Here is a 20,355-nt window from a genome sequence, read left to right as displayed (position 1 = left end):
GAAAAGACTCTGATGTTGGGAGGGATTGGGGGCAGGAGGAGAAGGGGACAACAGAGGATGCAATCGCTGGATGGCATCACTGACTCAATGGACATGAGTCTGAGTGAACTTCGGGAGTTGGTGATGGACAGGGAGGCCTGGCGTGCTGCGATTCATGAGGTGACAAAGAGTTGGACATGATTGAGTGACTGAACTGAACTGATAGATGAATATTTTCATCTATATTTATGTGTGGTTGAGTCATAATTTCCTTTTCCTCTATAGCTCTTCTAAGTTTTGAAGCTGAGATTATATCAGCTTCATAAAATTAACTGTATAGCTTTCCTTCTTTTGTTTTTATTCTCTAAAACACTAATTTTCATATTAATTTTCATAAACTAAGGATTTTATGCTTCTTAAAGGTTTAGTAAAAGTTGCAGTTTAATGCCTGATTTTTTTGAGGGAAGAGATCTTTTCATTTACTGTGATTATTAGTTGATCTTATTTCTAGCATCCTATTTCATGTTTTGAGTTTACTATATATTTTTTCTAAACTTCCTTTATTTTCTTAATTCTTGTCAGTTAAATTTTCACATTTTTCCATTTTTCTTTGGCAAATTATGATTCTATTCTTCTAGTGATGATTCTATATCCTACACATCTATTAAGTCCAAACCATACATTCTTTTCAACAAAATCTAAAGTTATATAGTATTTCAAGACAAAGACCTTTAGCACACTCTAACTATTCCTGAAAGGTTCTCTCCAAACTTCCCTGTGTTTTATTGTTTCTTACAGTTTGATTTTACCTTTTTAAAACACACAACCAAAGTTAGTTTTTAAATTACAATCAAAAGTTACTTAAATTTGCTTATATATTTAAAAATTTCTTTCATCTTAAAGAAGGCCTCCAAATTCTTTAACAAGCCTTCCTGGGAAAATTGTGTGTGTTGTACAGGGGGGCGGGGGTGGGGGTGGGGGTGGTCTATGCACTTCCTTCAGTCTCGGTAGGTTTGTGACTGCTTTGATCACCAGAGCAAGGGTAGTGACACTTTCACTTCTGAGACTGAGTTATAAGAGGCATGGCTGCTCCCTCCTTGGCACACTTATTCAGGGGGCCTGAGCCTCCACGAGAGAAGTTCAACTGTTCAGAGGCCACCGTGCTGTGAGCACACAGCACGGAAAGTGAGCCACACAGAGAGGCCATTTGAGTGCACCCTGATCGGCCGTCCTAGACTCCAAGTCATCCCAGCCCAGGCACCAGACACCCAAGGATTCCAGAGGATTCCAGCCTCCAGCTGAGTGAGCTCCAGCTTTTGAGTCCTCCCATCTGAGGTCCCAGATATCACAGAACAGAGGCCAGCCATCCCTGCTGGACTCAGGTCCCAGACATCATAGAACAGCGACCAGCCATCTCTGCTGAATCCTGTTCACATTCCTGACCCATCAAATCTGTAGGCATAATATTGTTTTAAACCACTACACTTTTGGTAAACAACAATATCTAGAACATTGCTGTTTCTTGCATCCCAGAATTTAGTGATGGTTTTATTTTTCTTCTTACTGAAATGCACTGTTTAATTTTTTTAAGTGAAGTTCTACGGGCGCCACAGTTCTCTGACTTTTTGTATAACTGAAAATATCTTTGCTTTGCCCTCATTTTTCTATAATGGTTGACAGTTCTTTGTTCTCAACACTTGTCTTCTGGCATCTCTCTTGTCACTCATGATCATCTAATTAATGTTCTTTTCTCTCATAGCTTAAATATTTTTTTTATTCCATCAATATGGCTTTAGAAAAACCATCAACGAGGGGTAAACAGTTTATCTAGCCTTTTTTGTGCCATGCATCCGAGCCCAGGATACTTGTCTTAATTATGGTAATTGAGAAAGCGTGGCTTTTGTGGCAAGGCAGATCTGATTTTGAAACAGAGCTCTGCCACTTACCATATTGATTGTCTGCCTTGCAGAGTTGATGTGAGAATTAAATGGTACTGTGTGCTTCCTACACATTTGTCAGAAAGAGTAGCATTATCTTGCTTTTGCTTCCTGTTCTATCACAGCTTCCTCGTCTGTTATATTGAGGGCACTGCTAGCGGACCTCGTAAGTTGTGAGAATTCAATGAGAAAGTGCCTAATACTGTGTCTAGTGTATACTAGGCCCTGAATAAACATTACTTTGTTTTTCTTATTACTATTTGGCTGAAGAAGGTTAGAAGAAGCCTTAGCAGTGTGGCCCTAGCAGGGGAGCCCCTAGCGGGGGAGCTCAGCTCAATTTGCTGTATATCCTCGGCAAGCCCCGTCTCCTCTCTGGGTTTCTGCTTTTTCTCTCCAATACAGGGAAAGCAATTCATGCCACCTGGTGCTTGGCGGGGTTGTGAGTGACATTTTGAAGGTCAAGATTCTACAGTTTAGCGGGTTCTGGGTAAGAGAGCCAGGCCAGGACATCCAAACCTTGAGAAGTAGTCTGGAGGCTCTGTCCGTCAGTCACTTGGCCTGGGAGCTGCTCCCATGTGGCTTCCGCTGCCCTTGCCTGAGTGGGTGAGCTTTGACTCTAGGCCAGGACAAAAGTGTGCAGAAAGGTGAAAACTTGGGAAATGGTACGTAGCCCCACCCCCTTAGCCTTCAAATCCAAGGCAGCTTTCCACACCATTTCATGCTGAAGCCCTTCCAGGAACTATGTTTGCCTTCTAGATGTTCCCAAACAGTGAAAACAGGGGCATCTGGTGAAAACCCAGAGTGAAAAGGTAAAGACACCTGCCTGCCTCGGGAGCCAGGTATCCTAGGAACTGGACTCAGAGCAGTCAACCACAAATGCATTGTTGTTGTTGTTGTTTAAATAGAGTCTCTAATTTCCTCAGCTCCATTAGGATGAAAAAGTTCATTGCCCACCACCCTACCTTTGCTGACTAATTTTGCTAGAAAGTGCTGCTTGCAGCAAAGAAAGAAAGTCTGGCTACTTTAGTTCACAGCATAGGCTCTTTCAGTGAAAAGGAATTAGGGAGAAACGAATGAAAAGGAATTAAGGAGAAGAAAGGAGTCAACTACCTTTGAAAGAGGCTCTTCTGGGAAGAGGTGATAGAGTCCCTGCGGGATCATTGTGATATTCCACACGATCATTGTGATGGTCAGCCTGCTACGCAGACACACAAACGCCCGCACCATTCACAGGGCCAGGATCGTGTGGGAGTTATAAGATATATAGAGCTGGCCCCTGCGGTTGGGGGTGGGGCCAGGGAACAGAGGGCTCTTTTTCCTAATTAGCTGTTTTTATACAGGGAACACATGACCCAAACACAACCACCAACTGTGTCTTTGACATATACAGGCAGAAAGGGGGAGCTGGGCTTTTGTCTGCCGCAAATTCTTTCAACTTGCCTGTCACCCCAAGCCACAAAACTCAACAATGAGTCGGATGAGCAGGACCATTTCAGAGACCTTGCTAAACGGACTTGGAGACAGGTATTATTTCCATCGGTTCATGGTTGAAAAATACTGTAAAAGTGAAATTGGGTTCATATCTCTTTTCTTTCCTTTTCTAAAAGTTTTGTGACCATTCTTTGCCATTTGCCCGAGTTTCCGGTGTATCCTAGAATAGTGTACGGTTCAAAAAGAAACAAACACGTTTTAAGGAATAGTATTTCTTAGTACTTATTCACTGAACTCTCATTGTTCTACTGTCCATAACATCGACTGTTAACTTAGTAAATACAAATGGATTTCAAAGACTATTACAACGTCAACTACATTCTCTATCTAATGAAGGGTTTTTGATAATATAGTCAGTTCAAGAACCAGCAAATTGAAGCATAAGGTATAAAGCAAGGAGAGGATGCTTGCTTTGTGGCTGTGTATATATTTATTTGTGTGGCATTGTTTAATTCCTTGATTCTAAAGCAGTGAAAAAATCTTGAGTATTTTTTACCTATTGGCTTAACTGAAAGCAGTTATGCACAAATGGTTTTCCCAGAGCCAGAAGTAACATGTGCTAACACTAACTGTGTTGAACTGGAAGTCATCAAAATGCCGTGTCTGATGTCACTGCCCAGGTAGCGGTCACCAGAGCATTTCCATACACAGCTCAGAGAGAATTTCCATCTGTAGCCATGGTGCAGGCAGGTTCAGAGAACTTCCCAATGCTGAGATTAAAGAAATCCACAGCAAAACACTTCTCCAATTGAGTAAACACAGTCTTTCACAGACAGAGCTGTTTAGAAAAAATAGTGCATTCTTTGTTTCAACACATATTCACCACGTTGTATAGCACAACTGGAAAATACTGACAAGACCACAAAAAACTAGATGGAAAAGTGTTAGATTAAACCCAGAGCAAAGCCCAGAGCTGATTGGCTTAATTGGAGATAATGAGAAGCAAAAACCACATTTCTACTTGCAAAGTTAAACAGAGAACAAGGCAATTACCCTGAAAATTTGCCAACAGCCTTTTGCTGAAATGCCTAGAAAATTGAAGGCCAGAGTGTTTTTGAGACTTCAAATGTCTGGATAATGCCTAGAAGTCCTACGTCACTTGTTTAATGATGATCTGAACTCTGTGCATATGCCATTCTTTCTAATGAAACATAATATTCCCCCCAAGTCAGTGATTAGGTTCTTGCCCACAGAGACTACTAGAAGCACCTCTGGGCAGAGGGTTCAAGTCTCATTAACAATAGAAAACAGAAGACAAGGACTTGGGGTAGGGATGTCTCCTGGAGGTGGTGCAAACCCAAGGGGTCAGTAAAGCAAAGGGGAAAATGAATGCAGAAGTCCTTCACGAGGGATCAGACTGGGGCATGTCATCAAAGAAACTTGTCTACCCACCGCTGGCCTGTCAATCAAGCCATTTGCAAATGTTTGGACTCAGGGGCTTCTTCATGTGCCCAGTCTTAGCGTATCCACACTATGAAATTTGTCAAAATAGTCCTGTAAAAGCAGCCATGACTGGGGCTTCCAGAAAAAGGGGAGCACAGCCACTGCTATTTACTCCTCTTTAAACTCAAATAGTAGTGCGTGCCAACCTCTCATCTGCAGATATAAATACTTCTCCTTTAGCATGCAGTGCCATCTTTCTCCCTGAAAGTCCTAACATCACGTCCCCCAGAACAGAGGATGTTTCCAGGTGCTGCCCTTATGGTCTCAGAGACAACAAGACCATGCCTAACTCTGGAGAGATGGACTTGATCCAGGGAGCCCAGAGAAGACGTTTTTGGTTTGGAGGGGGCTGGGGTTGTCTTACCGAAGCTGGGGGCACTGTGCAAGGTCATGTCCCGGATCACCCTTGTGCCAAAACAGGACCACATCAAGAGAAACTGCTGGGCCACCTTCTTCAGGGATCCTTGTCTCTTGGCAGCCACCTAAGAGAGAGTGAACAGCTTTAAGAGTGGCTGATTTGATCTTCACTTATTATTCTTTCTTATAAAAAATGGCAAGAAGGTTTAGGTGTCTCTAAGTTCAATATCATGGAACGGTGGTTTTTGGCTTTTTATTTTTAGCAGCAAAAGTTTACTCTAAGAAATGAAATCTTAAGACTCAATGTGTACAACAGAAAAAAGAGATCCTGGCCTGGTTGAACCAGCGGAGGGAGCCCTCAGAGTCTTGCCTCCTTTGACTCTCTTTGCTGCCTACTTCCTAAGGAGGAGCCCAAGCTTTGCCTTGGATCCTTAGGGTTCTGAGGCTGCCAAGGAAACACTCAGCTAGCTTGCTGCTGGTGACCCAGGTGCCATCAACAAGAGTGATGGACTGCCATACAGGGCTGGGACCTTCCGGTCAGCAGACCCACCTTCACAACACACCGGTCCACCATGGTGTCCAGCCACTCGATGTAGGACTCGATGGGAGACTGCTCCTCCAGGAGGTGGTCAAATTCCTGATACACTGTCAAACAAAGGAGAGCCCCCCACACCATGTAGTTGGGTTTAAACAGACACACATTCAAGGATTTAGAGAATACACCCCAACTTACCTTTCCAAGCTCATCTTCCATGCCTAAGAACACTTTCAACCATGGCCATCCCCAGCTTACTTGCCATTCCTGCCAACCTCTGCTTGGATTGTTTAGTCCATCACAAAACAGTGGAAATGATCCTCCTGTGAAATTCTACTTACCCTCCTATGCCCCTTGTCAGCAGAGCTGATCATTCTTCCTCTATATTTTCATAGCCCTTAATTATTTGTATTCTTACCTTCACTATGTCACAAAGAGCCCTTTGTTATAGTTAGTGGTGTTTATGGGTGTGTCCCCCTGCTACATCTTTGTCTGATATCTTTATTAGCTGGTGCATTCCCTGTGACATAGCTCTTATCCAGCAAGTACTTGCTTGTGCAAACAGGCAGACACATGCTAATACTCTCTTGCACTCTCTCGGCACATTTGATCATTCAAATGTTTCTGAACCATGATGGTATTGGCCAAGTAGCTGAACCAGCCTCTTAGTGCTTGACATGTAGCAGATGCTTAACAAATATTTGTGGAGTAGAGGGAGCAATCTCTGTGCCTTCAGTTTCCACATTACTAACAGGAGGATAATCGTACCACTTCACAACCTGTCTTCAGGCACGAGTCAAACAACTGAATCTAGAAAGATTTTGTAATCACTGGAGCACTGTAGAAAGTAGAGACATTGCTGTGATGATCTCCAATCAAAAACATCTTGTTTTATTATATTTTTGTGTATTTTTGTTTGTGGGGCTCGATAAATCAAGCCATAATTCAGGAACCACGCATTCCTACAGTTTTCATTTGTCTGAGCAATTTTTGTTGTTCCATTTTCCAGGACCGACCAATTTGCTCTGCTTTACTTGTGATAGCTTCTGCAAGAGGTCGGCTTGCAGGACCCAAAGTCAAACACTTCAGAATAAGAAAAGGCTTTCCAAAACCATTTAGTTGATCTGTGTCATTTTCGAGATGAGGATGTCCCATGTCTATGTCTAAGAGGCTATGTCTAAGAGGTCAAATGACCCCCTCAGAGTCAGAGGATGAGTTGGTGGCAGAACAGGAACTGGCACCACTTTCTCTTTGGTGGCACTTCCCCCTTCCTGGCACGGTCTGTGTGCCCAAGCTACTGTGCTTCAATCAATGATGATATGATAATGATCATGGTTGCAGTGAAAGTGTTAACTGCCAACATTTACTGAGTGCTTGCTGTATGCCAGGTACTGCCCTAAAATGTTTTATATGGACACCCTCTAACCTGAAACAACCTCCAGCATGTATGTGAATGTCACGAGGCCAGAACCGAGAACAGTGCCTGATGCTTGGTAGCTGCTCAAATGTTTGTTGGAAGGATGAATGGCCCCAAGAAGTAGGTACTGTTATTACTTCCCTCTTTGACGAGTGAGGAAACAGAGGCACTCAGAGATGAGTGACTTTCCAAAGGTTTCACCTCTGGTTAGAGGCAAGTTTCAAACACAGTGGGACTCAAGCGCTTGCCTTGCAACCTCTTCACTACACTAGCTCTACACTATGTGCCAAGAGCAAGGCACACATTGTCCCATTTAATCTCTTTGCATTATCCCCATTTTACAGATCTGGTAGCCAGAGTCCACCAGAGCCAACGTTTGACTTAAGGTCTATCAGGCATCCCAACCCCATGTTCTCATCGCAGCACCACTTAACACCCCTTCTAATCAGCACGCTCAAATCCTTATGTGCACTTTTTAACTGAAGGTAAATGAGCATCCCCTGCCAGCATCTACATCATGGACATCATGGTAACCCCCTCAAGCAAGAATCTGAAGACTTGTCAATTGGTTGTAAGGGAGGAAGAATGTAGTACACAGTTGCCCCTGTTCTTTCTCAGACTGGCCCTTGGTCCAGCTCACTGTGTCCAGGGACTGATTTCCCAGCTGTCTGGAAGGAGCAAGGGTGACACTCATGTGCCAGGCCATCTGCCTTCAGGCTTCCCTTTGGTAAAACTCATCCATTTGGAAGGCTTCGCAGGTAGCACTAATGGTAAAGACCGCCTGCCAATGCAGGAGACATAAAAGACATGGATTCAACCCCTGGTTGGGAAGATCCTCTGGAGGAGGGCATGGCAACCCACTCCAGTATTCTTGCCTGGAGAATCCCACGGAGAGAGGAGCCTAGTGGGCTACAGTCCATGGGGTTGCAAAGAGTCAGACACAGCTGAAGTGATTTAGCATGCACACAAGCAACCATTTGGAAATTACCTGTTTGATTTCTGATTTGCCATTAGCTCTAAACTCCGTGTGGGAAGGGCAGGGTCTATCTTATTCACTGCTCTCTGCTTAGCATCTAGCCCAGTGTTTGACCCAGGACAGGCATTCAGTAAGTACCAGGTGGCTTGACCTAAACTTCATTACGACTCCCTTCCTCTGCTGCTGCTGCTGCTGCTACTAAGTCGCTTCAGTCGTGTCCAACTCTGTGCGACCCCAGGGACGGCAGCCCACCAGGCTCCCCCATCCCTGGGATTCTCCAGGCAAGAACACTGGAGTGGGTTGCCATTTCCTTCTCCAATGCATGAAAGTGAAAAGTGAAAGTGAAGTCTCTCAGTCGTGTCTGACTCCTAGCGACCCCATGGACTGCAGCCTACCACGCTCCTCCGTCCATGGGATTTGCCAGGCAAGAGTACTGGAGTGGGTTGCTGTTGCCTTCTCTGCCCTTCCTCTAGAAGAATACAAAGATTCAAAGGGCAACATTCTGCCCCTAGCTTAAGAAAACAAGAAGTGTGTACGCGTGCTAAGTCACTTCAGTCATGTCTGACTCTGTGCGACCCTACGGACTGTAGCTCGCCAGGCTCCTTTATCCATGGGATTCTCCAGGCAAGAATCCTGGATTGGGTTGCTGTACCCTCCTTCAGGGAAGAAAACAAGAAGAGAAAGGCCCAACAGATTCTTTCCAGGAGAGGCAGTAGTGACCTGCATGCTGCTCCAGCAGAGGCTCAGAGCCTGGCCCCAAAACAAGCAGTGGTGATTGTATGTTTCCTTATGAGTCTGTGTCACAGTTTCTTCCCCCACGAAAGCTGGAGAGAGAAGAGAGCTGAGTCCAGTGCTGCTAGGAATGGTGAGCAGAACCAGGAAGATGGATTGCTCTGGGCTTTTACCCCTCTGTTTGGTCCTCCACAAACTTTGCTGGCCCCTTCCTCCACACCTGGCCCTGTGTGAGGCCCTGGGGGCACAGCCATCTGGGTACAGCTAGCACTGTTAGGGTGCTCACAGTCATGCTCTCCATTGCCTTCTAGAAGGAAAAGCAGGACAGGGAGCACGACTGTAAAAACCTGGAATGGTCCCGGAACATCTGAAGCTTGCCCACATCTCATTATCTTTGTCTGCTCTGGCATGCTCTAGTGCATGATAGGGACAGGGAGACTAGACCTGGGTTCCAGGGTCAGCTCTGCTACCTTGAGCAAGGTTCACTGGCTCAGGGAGGCTCAGTTTGCTCATCTGTAATATGGGGGTGAGAAGTGAATCTTCCCTCATGACACAGGATCTGGCATAAACTGGGCAGTGTATCAGCTGAATTATCCTTTTAGCGACAATCTCTAACATTCTCAACAGGGCAAAGCAGGCTGGAGGCTGTTGCAGAGGAAGAAATATGAGCCTGAGAGGAGCCCTGAGGTCACCAGGAAAGAAACTCGAGGGACATGGCGCAATGTTTCAGCTGCTCCATTTGCTGTTGAAAAGAGGTCCCTAATAGGAGCACCTTTGAGAACTCTGTTTATAAACATGACCTACTTAGGTTGGAGGCAGAAAGTCTTCCTGCAAGACAACAGTGTTGAGGGGGTATAGTAGAAACTGAAGGGGCTGAGGGCTCTCAGGAGAGCTGGCCCCTCTTCTCAGGGGAACCTCACTCTGCAGCTTCCCAAATGATGTTACTATGAGGTTCTTGGGTCTTCCTCCTCTCAGAAGGTGCAGCAGCTGCCATATCCCCTTCCTCCTGGTTGACATCAGCACCAAGCTGCCTGAGAGCTAATGCGGACTCACCCTCTGTCCTCATGCTCGCTTCCCCCAGCCCCCTAAGCCCAGAAGCATGAGAAGGGCCAGCTGAATTAAGAAAGGAAGAAGTCAACAGACTCTGGTCTAGGGGATTCCCCAGGCAGAGACTGTGATGGGCTGTTGAGGAAAAGCACAGATATGTTAAGGATGGTGGTGTTTTGTAGTCCTCCCATGTCCTCTGCTGCCAAGAACAGCAATATCAGGATAATATCAGGAGCAATAGTCTCCCAGTCTTTGTCCACAGGGGCCACAGGTTCACAGAAGTAAGTCACCATCCACTTCCTTCTCAGATATCTGCTGTGATTGACAGGTTCACCTGCCAATATGTGGGCTGACTCCCGTGACTCTCCATGGAAAAGCAGGCAGCATATCCAGTTGCCTCCAGGCTGACGTACGCCAAGAGAGGTGGCAAGCTTTGTTCCTCATTTGTTAATGCCACCCAGGGAATGCCTGATGTGTCCCGCCCGATATCCCAGAACCCATTTTCCCCAGCAATGTGGACCCACGTCCTTGTAAATCAACCAGCTCCTCCACCTGAGCCAACCACTTTAACAGGAACAACAGGAGGGATGAGATCCCAGGGAGAAGGACAGGGTGGGAGTGTGCCACTTTGTTTACCAACATACTCTTTCTTTTTAAACAAATAAAAAGACACACGCCCTGGTGGAGCATCTTACACTGGATGATGAGCTTCCGGTGCTCATCACGAGTGTCCTCCATGGTGTAAAGGGTTTGCTTGGTAATGCTGTTGAGGTCCACGTTCCTCCAGTCTTCCAGCATTTGGAACGTGATGTCTGCACTGTGGATCACTGTTCGAGATGCCTGGAAATGCAATCCAATAAACTCATTAGCTCGTGGGTTGTTAAGTTCAAAGCCTTCCCTTTATTTCCTTTCAGTTCTTTTTAATGAATCTGCTCATGGGGCTTCGCTAAGTGCTTTGAAATTCAAGAAAACTCAGAAGATGAGTCTGTAACTTGGAAGATCTGTATACTGTTTTCTGTGGCTCTCTCCTCATGTCTCTGTTTATAAGAAACTACCCCCCGGTGGCCTAGGCCAGAACAAACCTGCTATTCCCCACCCCTCCCCCCCCACCCCCCTCCCACCCCCGGCTTTGGTCTTGACCTGGTGGAACAGTGGGATTAGGCCCAGAGATCTGTCAGCCTCCTGATGGGAGCTTGTTGGGTGAGAGCTCTGTGTTTAACAACCCATGTCTCTAGCACCTGAGAATTGACAGGCTCAGATTTTGGAAAGGTCCCACTATCCTTGGGACTATGATAGATTTCAACCTCAGAAATGTTACCAGGTGTATTTTTCATCTAAATACATTCGGAAGCAATTTATGGTCTACGTTTTTGTTTTTCGGTTTTTATGTGACTATAATGACTAAAACAAAGATGAATAATTGAGGTAGAAGAAAAGGAAAACTCTACCTTACAGCTCAGTGGTTTGTTAATGTGAGTGTGAATGTGAGTGTGTCTGTGTTTAATCTGTGGCTTCCCCAGCAATCCTCATAGCAGAATTTAAATTTGAGAGCTAGAACAATACTCGGAACAATAGTTGGAACTAGCAAGTTGGAACAATACTGATAAAAGCAAAGAAAAACATTTCCAGAATCATTTCCTTTCCTTGCATGTTTTCAAAAATGTCTTTAATGAAACAAGATTTCAAAGACAGTGGACCTTTTAACTCTCCTAATGCTTGTGAATTTCCAATCAGATGTAAATACTGACAGCCCCTTTTACACGTAGACTGTCTGAGCTCAGGTAAAATCTTCCTCATATCAGTGTAGAACGCCTTGAAGGACACAGGCAGCCAGAATATATGAATACATGAAAGGTGAGTTGGGTTGATTTCTAATGATAATGAGAACAACTGAATATGGAAATTTCAGATTCTGGATTCAAACATACTGAGTTCAAATCCTGACCTTGCTGCTGACCAGCTGATTGATCAGAGGCAGGCAAGATTAATTTCCATTTCCTGACCTCTAAAATAGAGATATAATAGTATGCATTTCTTTTGGAGCGCCACTGTTGGATATTCCTTGGGGTAATGTTTGCAAGGTGCACGCTTCAGGGAGTAAGAGCCCACTAAATGGGCCTTCTGTCATGCAGGTCGGTTCTCTTTGTTGGGAGGGCACTGACAGCTCAGGGGCCTTTGCACTGACTGCTCCCGCTGCTGGAATGTTCTTCTCTCACCCTGCCCTGGCCTCCTGGCCATCATGTGTGCTCCAAGTGAAGTGCAGCACCCATGCAGAGGACTTCTCTAGCCACACCATTTGAATAGGATCTAAAATGCCCAGTTATCCTCTATTTCCACTCACTTTCTTTCATAACACTTATCACTTTTCATTCTTTTGGTGGGTTTTTTTTTTTTTTTCCTCCTGCTGAGGCCAAGTGTCTGGGATATAAGCATAAATGTCTGGTACACACAGTAGGCACTCAAAGGATTTTGTGGGATGAATGGCTGAGATATGAATGCCAAGTTGCCCACTTAGTGTATCCAGAAGGGCCTGAATATTTGGCTCTTGGTTTTAAGTATCTGAGGGGTGGGGGTGGGGGTGGGCATTTGGTCAGATGTTGTTTCGTCTGACTTGCTTTGTGTGTGTTTAGGAAAGCTCGCTGGGATATTAGCTGAGATGTTACATGATGTCTCATCCCCCTCACTAATCCTGATCCTTTGGCTGGTCCAGGAATGTGTCTGGTGGCTATCCAGTGAAGATGGGAAAGGTAATAATTGCTGATTAACTTACATACTGTCTGTCTGGAAAGTGGAAAGAGTGTGTCTGTGTGTGCACATGAGCATGTAGGCTATTGTAGGCATGCAAGTGGATGCTTTTACTACCTGGTACATTAAAGGGTCAAGCCTTTCCACACTTCCTAAGTGTCTAGTTCTATGTCCTAAAACCATTTCTATTTCCCTGATATGACCCTAAGATTGTCTCTTCCAAGCTGGGGAAAAGAACCAGAAGACAGTCACCCTCAGAAATATGACAATGTTTCTTTTTTTCCTTTGTAAAAGAATACCTCAAATCAATTAATTCTATACACACATTAAAATATTTTATATTTAATAAATATGTAAGCTACAAAGACAAAAATGACAGTTCCCAAGACCCAATACCCATGATGAATATGGCTTTCCATGAGCTAGAATTTACCATCCTTAATGGCTGGAAATGTTTGCTTCTATCAAATTGCTAATTTTGTTATTATAAAATTATTATTGTTTTTGTTTAACAAGATACACATCCATGCAATATAAATTTAGCAGAAAACATTTAACAAGAAACTTTTGATCTTTATGGGTAGATGTTACGTGTTTAGTGATATAATGGAACCCTCAGGCTTATGTCGAGTCCATCCTAAAACCTTTTGATGGAGAGAGGTAGGATTTAAAAACTAACCCTGGCAGTGTTTATTTCGTTAATATTCATCTTATTTCCTGAATCCCACCCATCTGTGAGGCTCTACCCTACCCCACAGCAATGCCCCGAGGTGGGCTCTGTGACAGCATGAGTGTGGAGCGTCTCCCTCTGGTCTCCAAATCACCCTTTGTGCCATTTTATTCCAGGGGCAGGGCTGGAACAGTGACGTGTGTGTGTGTGTATTGGGGGGTACTTTTATACTTTCTGGTTCCTGGCCTGGCGCCTTCCTTCAGGCCACTCCAACTAGAGACCCCCATCACCACCTCGACCTTGAGTAACCAGCACCAATCTGAAGCCACCAGTGTAAGGGAGAGGTTACAGACCCGAACACATAAGGCAGACAGGTGACACTCATGAGCGAGGTGGGCCAAGCGTAAGAGAAAGCGGGGTTGATGATGAAGACACTCAGCCCATCCGGCTGCTTGCTACGCTGGGGGAATTAGTTCTGGGGTGGCAGCTCTTAAAAGTTTTCTACAGAAAATGTGGGTGTTTAGCTGTCATCTCCTAGTTTCCACTGTTAGTGACTAAATGAAAAAATATTTTTGAACCTATGCCAGTCAAACAAAAATAACGCCATACATCTGAGGGCCAGATTTGACCTGTAGCCACCAGTTTGTCCCCTCTGCTTTAAGGTCATTCATATTTTAATGAATGTTAGTGGACTGCCTTAACAGACTTAGATTTGCTTCCTTGAGGTGCAAAATGAACAGAAATGCAAAGATTTATGCCTTCAGTTAGAACTACAGAACTAGAGTGGGATCTTCTAATTTTTACTATACATACCTTTATTCGTTTTTTTTTTTTTTTTTTGTAGTGAGTACATATCACTTCTGTGCTAAAAAGGACAGAAATCTGGGGCAAAACAAAATTGGGGTGATTCTGCACCCCCCTAGGTTACATGTGGCAATGGTGAAGGCATTCTTGACAGTTGCAATTGAAGTGGTACTTGGGGGTGGGCGGCCTTCCTGGCATCGAGTAAATAGAGGCCAAGGATGCTACTAAACATCTACAATACACAAAACAACTCCCCACAATAAAGAATCACCCAGCCCCAAAGGCAACAGTGCCTGAGGAACCCTGACGTACTCAAGCAAAATGCAAACTTGTGGACCTAGGGTATCTAAAGGGTTAATGGACAAATGACATCAGAAATCATTTTCTATGTTAGCTGAAACCACTTGGTGATTGGCTAACATTTCCATCCCTTATCTGTAGAAATTCAAGATAATAGTGAGAGTGTACTAGTGTTTTTTAAAACACTTTTCTGATGTGGAACCATTTTAAAGTCTCTATTGAATGTTACAATATTGCCTCTGTTTTCTGTTTTGGTTTGTTCATCACAAGGTATGTGAGACCATAGCTCCCAAACCAGAGATAGAACCTGGACCCCCTGCACTGGCGGGGGGGGGTGGGGGGTGGGGGTGGGGGTGAAGTCTTAATCACTGGACCACCAGAGAAGTCCCATGACAGTGTACTGTTAAACAGCCACGTCCTGATGGAGCCGCTCCAGAGTTTCCCGTGGATTTGCCCCTCAGTTGCAATGACTTAGCAGTCGTTAGAACGTATAACACAGGACAGCTACCTGGCAAAGGTGATTTAGTGATGTTTGCCGTCTCAGGATTTGGGAAAATCTTCTTGACACTGCAAGAAGAAAAGAGTGAGTATGAAATACTTGCATGCTTTATGGTCTGACCTGGGATTTTCCAGGGGCGATTTTCAAAAGTAGCTTCCTTATTTGCCTAACTTTGTCTCATGCATGGTCCAACACTATTTTCTATTACCTGCTGATGAAACCCTGCATCTGCTCTTTTGTTCTCCCATTTGGACAGCTATTTCCTAAGATGGCGATATTTGGGGTACATATTTCAAAGTTGCCTGCACTCCACACTGGCAGGTGTGAGAAATTGTGGCGTCAATCAACCGTGAGTAAAAGCAATTATTTACTTGTCTTTCATTTCGCTAATTGCAAGTTCAATCTCTTCTCCCCATAAATAATTGCAGGAATCAAGTGGAGGCTTTGAAGAAGGCCCTTTAAAAAGTAGTGTATCTACTAGGAAACCTTGATTGAGCAGGGTTGCTCCTAGGATGGAACCCTGGGCAGCACCTTGAATATGGCTTTGTATTCACAATCTGTCGTTTTCAACCAATGGTCTCCATGCCCAATTGGTGTGTTTTGATGACTGGGTTCTCTGCTAACATAACAGGCTGATGCTTTGAAGTGGGGTGATCTTATATCTGTAGATTTTGAAGCAGACAAGCCACATGCCAGTCCGAGATCTTCGTCCTTACAGAGTCCTTTGGAGAGGAGTATGTCTCTACTCCTTGGAAGTTCTCCAAGCGCAACCCCAAGGCTCCCTGGGGAGAGCGGGTGCCTCCAGGCACCCACAGGTGGCAGGTGCAACAAACCTCCTGGCTTCAGACTTTCAACAGGTTTGTTTTGCTAGCGTAATTAAAATGGGCACGGGGCATTCTTCTCATTAATTTCTGAACTGGTCAAGAAACAATCAGAAATTTCCCTGGGATTATTCCAATTTGTGCTCAGAGCCAGCCTGGTTGGAAAAATAGGGCGTGGGGTGGAGGAATGAGGGGTAGGTGGGTGGGGTGGGGGGACAGATGAACTTCTAATTTTCCAGGGCGATCAATCGTTAATCCTTCTCCTTAATTACTTTTTCTTTAACTTTGTGATGTGGAATTTAGTGCTCGTGAAAAGAAAAGAACTGAGAGCCGTGAAATAAAGCGGGCTTTATCAATAGGTGATGGGCACGGCAGGCGGCCTCAAAGGGAGTCTGAAAGGGCCCCCTTTGCCTGTGGAGAGAGGGTAATTTGATCTCCTTCATTTTTCTTGCTGGCACTTATTTCGGGCAAGAATGGCAAGCTGTCTTCAAATGGAGCTCTAAGAAACATATACCTCAAAACTTTGTTTTGCTTAAAATCATTTCATCTTTACTTAATGGCACGTGAGACTTCCCACAAGTATGGACACACTGAGCCAGAGAAACAGGCCCAGTTTTCTCAGGCAAAATGATTACTGGGGACTGAGTGGTGACGCTTGTCAGAGAAAAGATCCATAGTCCCAATACCCTGTGAGAAATATTAATTTTGCTTTCCCCTTAGGCAGAGAATTAAATATGTGGACCCCTGAAGCTGTTTTTCATCTCCTGTTAGCCCCATTTTGTGGGCAGGAGCTTCGGGGAAATCTCAGTTTTAGGGTCAGAAAGATATGAGTTCAACTTCTGGCCCCTAATTACCAGCTATGTGGCTGTGTAGCTTTGGGGAACGTTCTTTGCTTCTCTGAGCCTCATCAGCAGCAGAGGGATATTGTTTTCTACATCAGCGAGTGAGTGAGGACTAACTAGAATAAAAAGTGTGGAGGTGACAGCAGAAACATGGACGTCAGACAGACAGACCTCCCTCTGCCGCTGACTCTGTCTCTGAGCCTGTTTCATTTTCTGTAAAGGAGAGGTGTGCCACCTGTAATAAACATTTTGTAAGGATCAACTAAATTAATGCATGGAAAGTGCTAAGCATAGTACTCAGTGCTTTGTAGGCACCAGTAAATTGTTAGCTCTTATTATTTTATTAACAACCTGTGTAAAATACCTGGTACTAAAGTGTTACCCTCGCTTCCCCTCTGCTTCCAAACTTAGTACTTACATTCAAACTTGATGTTTCGCAAATTTTCTGGGAGGTCATGGAGAGCCACTTTTAGCCACTCATCCAGCTGCTTAGCAAACTTCCGAATCACCTGAGTCAAGCTAGAAAGAGGAATGACACATGGTTAGCACCTCGTGGGCTTCCCAGGTGGCTCAGCGGTTAAAGAATGCACCTGCCAATGCAGGAGATGTGGGTTCGATCCCTGGGTCGGGAAGATTTCCTGCAGAAGGAAATGGCAACCACTCCAGCATCCTTGCCTGGGAAATTCCATGGACAGAGGAGCCTGGCAGGCAGGCTACAGTCCATGGGGGCTGCAGAAGAGTCAGACACAACTTAGCAACCAAACAACAACAGCAACAAAGGGCTTCATGTGTTCCCTACAGTACAGGCCACAGTCCTCCCTGCAGGGCCCTACAGAGTCTTATGATCTCTGATGGTGTTTTGACTGCAACCATTAGGAGTCACTGAAAGCAGCAACTCAGCGATGGGGCAGGCAGCCCCGGGGACACCGCCATTTCAAAGCCCTCAAAGATTCATCAAATTAAGCACGTTCAAACAGAATTCATTATTTCCCCCATCACACCTGGTTCTTTTCTTGTGTTTTCTATTTCAGTGGGCACTCTACTTTCTGTTAAGTTTTGCTTTTAATACTTTTATTATGAAAAACTTTAAACCTCCAATACCCATGACCCGGCATGAATAATTAGAGACATTTTGCCGGTTTGATTTATAACATGCTACTCTTTCTTTTCTAGAGTGTTTTAAGCAAATTCAAGATGTTGTATCATTTCACCCCTAAAAACAGAGCATGCATTTCTAACTGACAAATTTTAAATATGTACATATATTCAATATGTACGTACATGCACACACAAACACTTAAAACCACCATGCCACTGTGTTGACAATAAGAGGAAAATTCTACAAAAGAAAGTAAGTATGAGGAGCTAGCCTATCAAATATTAAAATACATTTAAAAACACAAGGCTGTTTTGGTACCTGCTGTCCACAGCCCTCCACTGTTATTGGAATACTTTGCCAGTACACTAATCTCTTTGGAGATAAAAATGTTAGCATGTTACTAAATGTTAATTTTCTTTTGCAGAAAATAGAGTACCATGTCTGAATTAATTATTAATATTTAAAATATTTCATTCCTTAACCCCCTCATTTGCTTTGCTCACAGCCGACTCAGTTCCTTTGTTTGGCAGAATTCTGCAACGTGTGTGTCACCCACTACCGAGACTGCTCAGCTCCTGATGTATTTGTATTGATTTGTTTCTGGTGGTAGCTTGTCCTGAAATGTGTGTAGCAAGCAGGTATTGTATGATAAAATTGTTGTGTAGTGCATGCTCTGTGTGGAATTCAGAGGAAAACCCAGATTCAGTGATTAACAATGCCAAAAAATGCAAGTAACTAGCCATTGTTCAAATAACACTGGTGCTATTTCTCTTTTGTGGCCTTTTAGACTTTTGTTGCCCTAAAATTCCATTTTCTTGGGAACCCATTTTCCACCTGGTCTTTCTTGACAGGGTTTTGTTTTTTTTTTTCTATTTTTATACAGTTTCTAAATAAAATTCTGTATTTCAAGAGAGGAAAAAAAAAAAAGCACAAAGCTTAAAGATAGCGTGACCCTGAAGCATGAATATGCGTGGGTGCATACTAAGTCGCTTCAGTCGTGTCCAACTCTTTGTGACTCCGTACACTATAGAGTGCCTGGCTCCTCTGTCCACGGGATTCTCCAGGCAAGAATACTGGAGTGGGTTGCCATGCCCTCCTCCAGGGGATCTTCTCAACCCAGAAATTGAACCCACGTTTCTTTTGTCTCCTGCATTGGCAGCTGGGTTCTTTACCACTAGCGCCACCTGGGAAGCATAGAACATGAATATTCAGCAATATGAATGGTATAGACTAGGAAAGCTAGAAATAGTACCAATATATATAACATATAACATTTACTACATAAAATAGGAGGCACCTTAAATCTGTGAAGAAAAGATAGAATAATTCCATAATTTAATGCCATTCATAATAAGATAAATGCAAATTAAAACTTCACTGTGAAAAGTTTAAGTCACGTAGGCTTTGAATTAGGAATTGAGCCCTTTAGGAATTGATCCTGCATGTATACTCTATGCAGTAGGATGAAGGGTTGTTTCCCCCAAAATAAGTCCACTGGAACCCATTAAGTTGACCTTATTTGATAAAAGGGTTTTTAGATATGTGATTAAATTAAGGATCTTAGGATGAAACCTTTGATTAACTGGGTGGGCCCTAAATCCAATGACAAGTGTCTTTACAAGAGACAGTGAGATATAGAGTGGGGGTCAGTGTGAAGATGGAGGCAGAGATGAGTGGTGCAGCTGCAAACCGAGGAGTGCCCAGGACTGATGGTGGCCATCAGAAGCTGGGAGAGAGGTGTGGGACAGATCTTCTCTCGGGCTCTGCAACGAACCAACCCTGTGCGTGCATGTGCGCCACGTTGCTTCAGCTGTGTCCAACTCTGCGACCCCATGGACTGTAGCCTGCCAGCCTCCTCTGTCCCTGGGACTTTCTAGGCAAGAATACTGCAGTGGGTAGCCATGCCCTTCTCCAGGGAATTTTCCTAACCCGGGAATCAAACCTGTGTCTCTTCTGTCTCCTGCATTGTCAGGTGGGTTCTTTACCACTAGCACCACCTGGGAAGCCCAAGGAAGCAACCCTGACAGCACCCTGATATCAGACTTTCAGCCTTCAGAACTGTGAGGCATATATATATATTTTTTCAGACTACCCAGTTTGCAGTACTTTTTGTTATTGCAGCCCTAGGAAACTAACAAACTGCACTGTATAAAAGAATGTACTGAGAACATTATTCATCATAGCACTGTAGAGTAGTGGGACAAGACTGGAAACATGAAGGCAAAAATTAAACTCAACACAAAGGCATAATATGCAGGTGTTAAGAGAGAAGAAAAAAACAAACTTCATCATGGGTGGATATAGAATGCTCTCTGTAACAGTCCCGACAGGAAACAGATGCCACTCAAAATAGTGGAGTTTATTTACAGGGGACAAGTCATAAAGGCATGGATATGCATAGGTGAACCCATAAGGGTGACTGCAGCAACCCGGGTTTAGGGCCAGCAGGCTGTCACCCACCTCACACCCAAAGGACAGCGTGGAGGGAGAGAGAGGCTGCCTGAAGGGGTGCAGAGCCCCAAGGAGGACGTGGCCAGCCAGAGGTGACCTCACAGGGAGGCAAGCAGAGAGGCAGTCTCCCGACTTCACTCTTCTCCCTCCTTCTGACCTCCCTGCTGACCCCAACCTTCACACTGGCTGATCTGAGCTGGAAGCCAAAGG

General features: G+C 44.4%; 1 protein-coding gene across 2 annotated transcripts in view; it reads right to left on the bottom strand.

Annotated features, from left to right (window-relative positions):
* The window catches only part of RFX4 (regulatory factor X4), a 152,799-nt gene that overhangs the window by 36,265 nt on the left and 96,179 nt on the right, over positions 1-20,355 (bottom strand). For both annotated transcript variants that reach the window (XM_069585249.1, XM_069585250.1), the window contains 5 exons: positions 17,014-17,114; positions 14,942-15,000; positions 10,610-10,754; positions 5,758-5,852; positions 5,215-5,332 (listed from right to left, as the gene is read on the bottom strand). In XM_069585249.1, the coding sequence (XP_069441350.1) occupies positions 5,215-5,332; positions 5,758-5,852; positions 10,610-10,754; positions 14,942-15,000; positions 17,014-17,114 (518 nt within the window). The remainder of the gene's footprint in view (positions 1-5,214; positions 5,333-5,757; positions 5,853-10,609; positions 10,755-14,941; positions 15,001-17,013; positions 17,115-20,355) is intronic.

Source organism: Ovis canadensis, chromosome 3, assembly GCF_042477335.2.
Source record: "Ovis canadensis isolate MfBH-ARS-UI-01 breed Bighorn chromosome 3, ARS-UI_OviCan_v2, whole genome shotgun sequence".
Taxonomy (NCBI): domain Eukaryota; kingdom Metazoa; phylum Chordata; class Mammalia; order Artiodactyla; family Bovidae; genus Ovis; species Ovis canadensis.
Note: the sequence above shows the minus strand (reverse complement) of the source record. Positions and strands in the feature narration are given on the sequence as shown.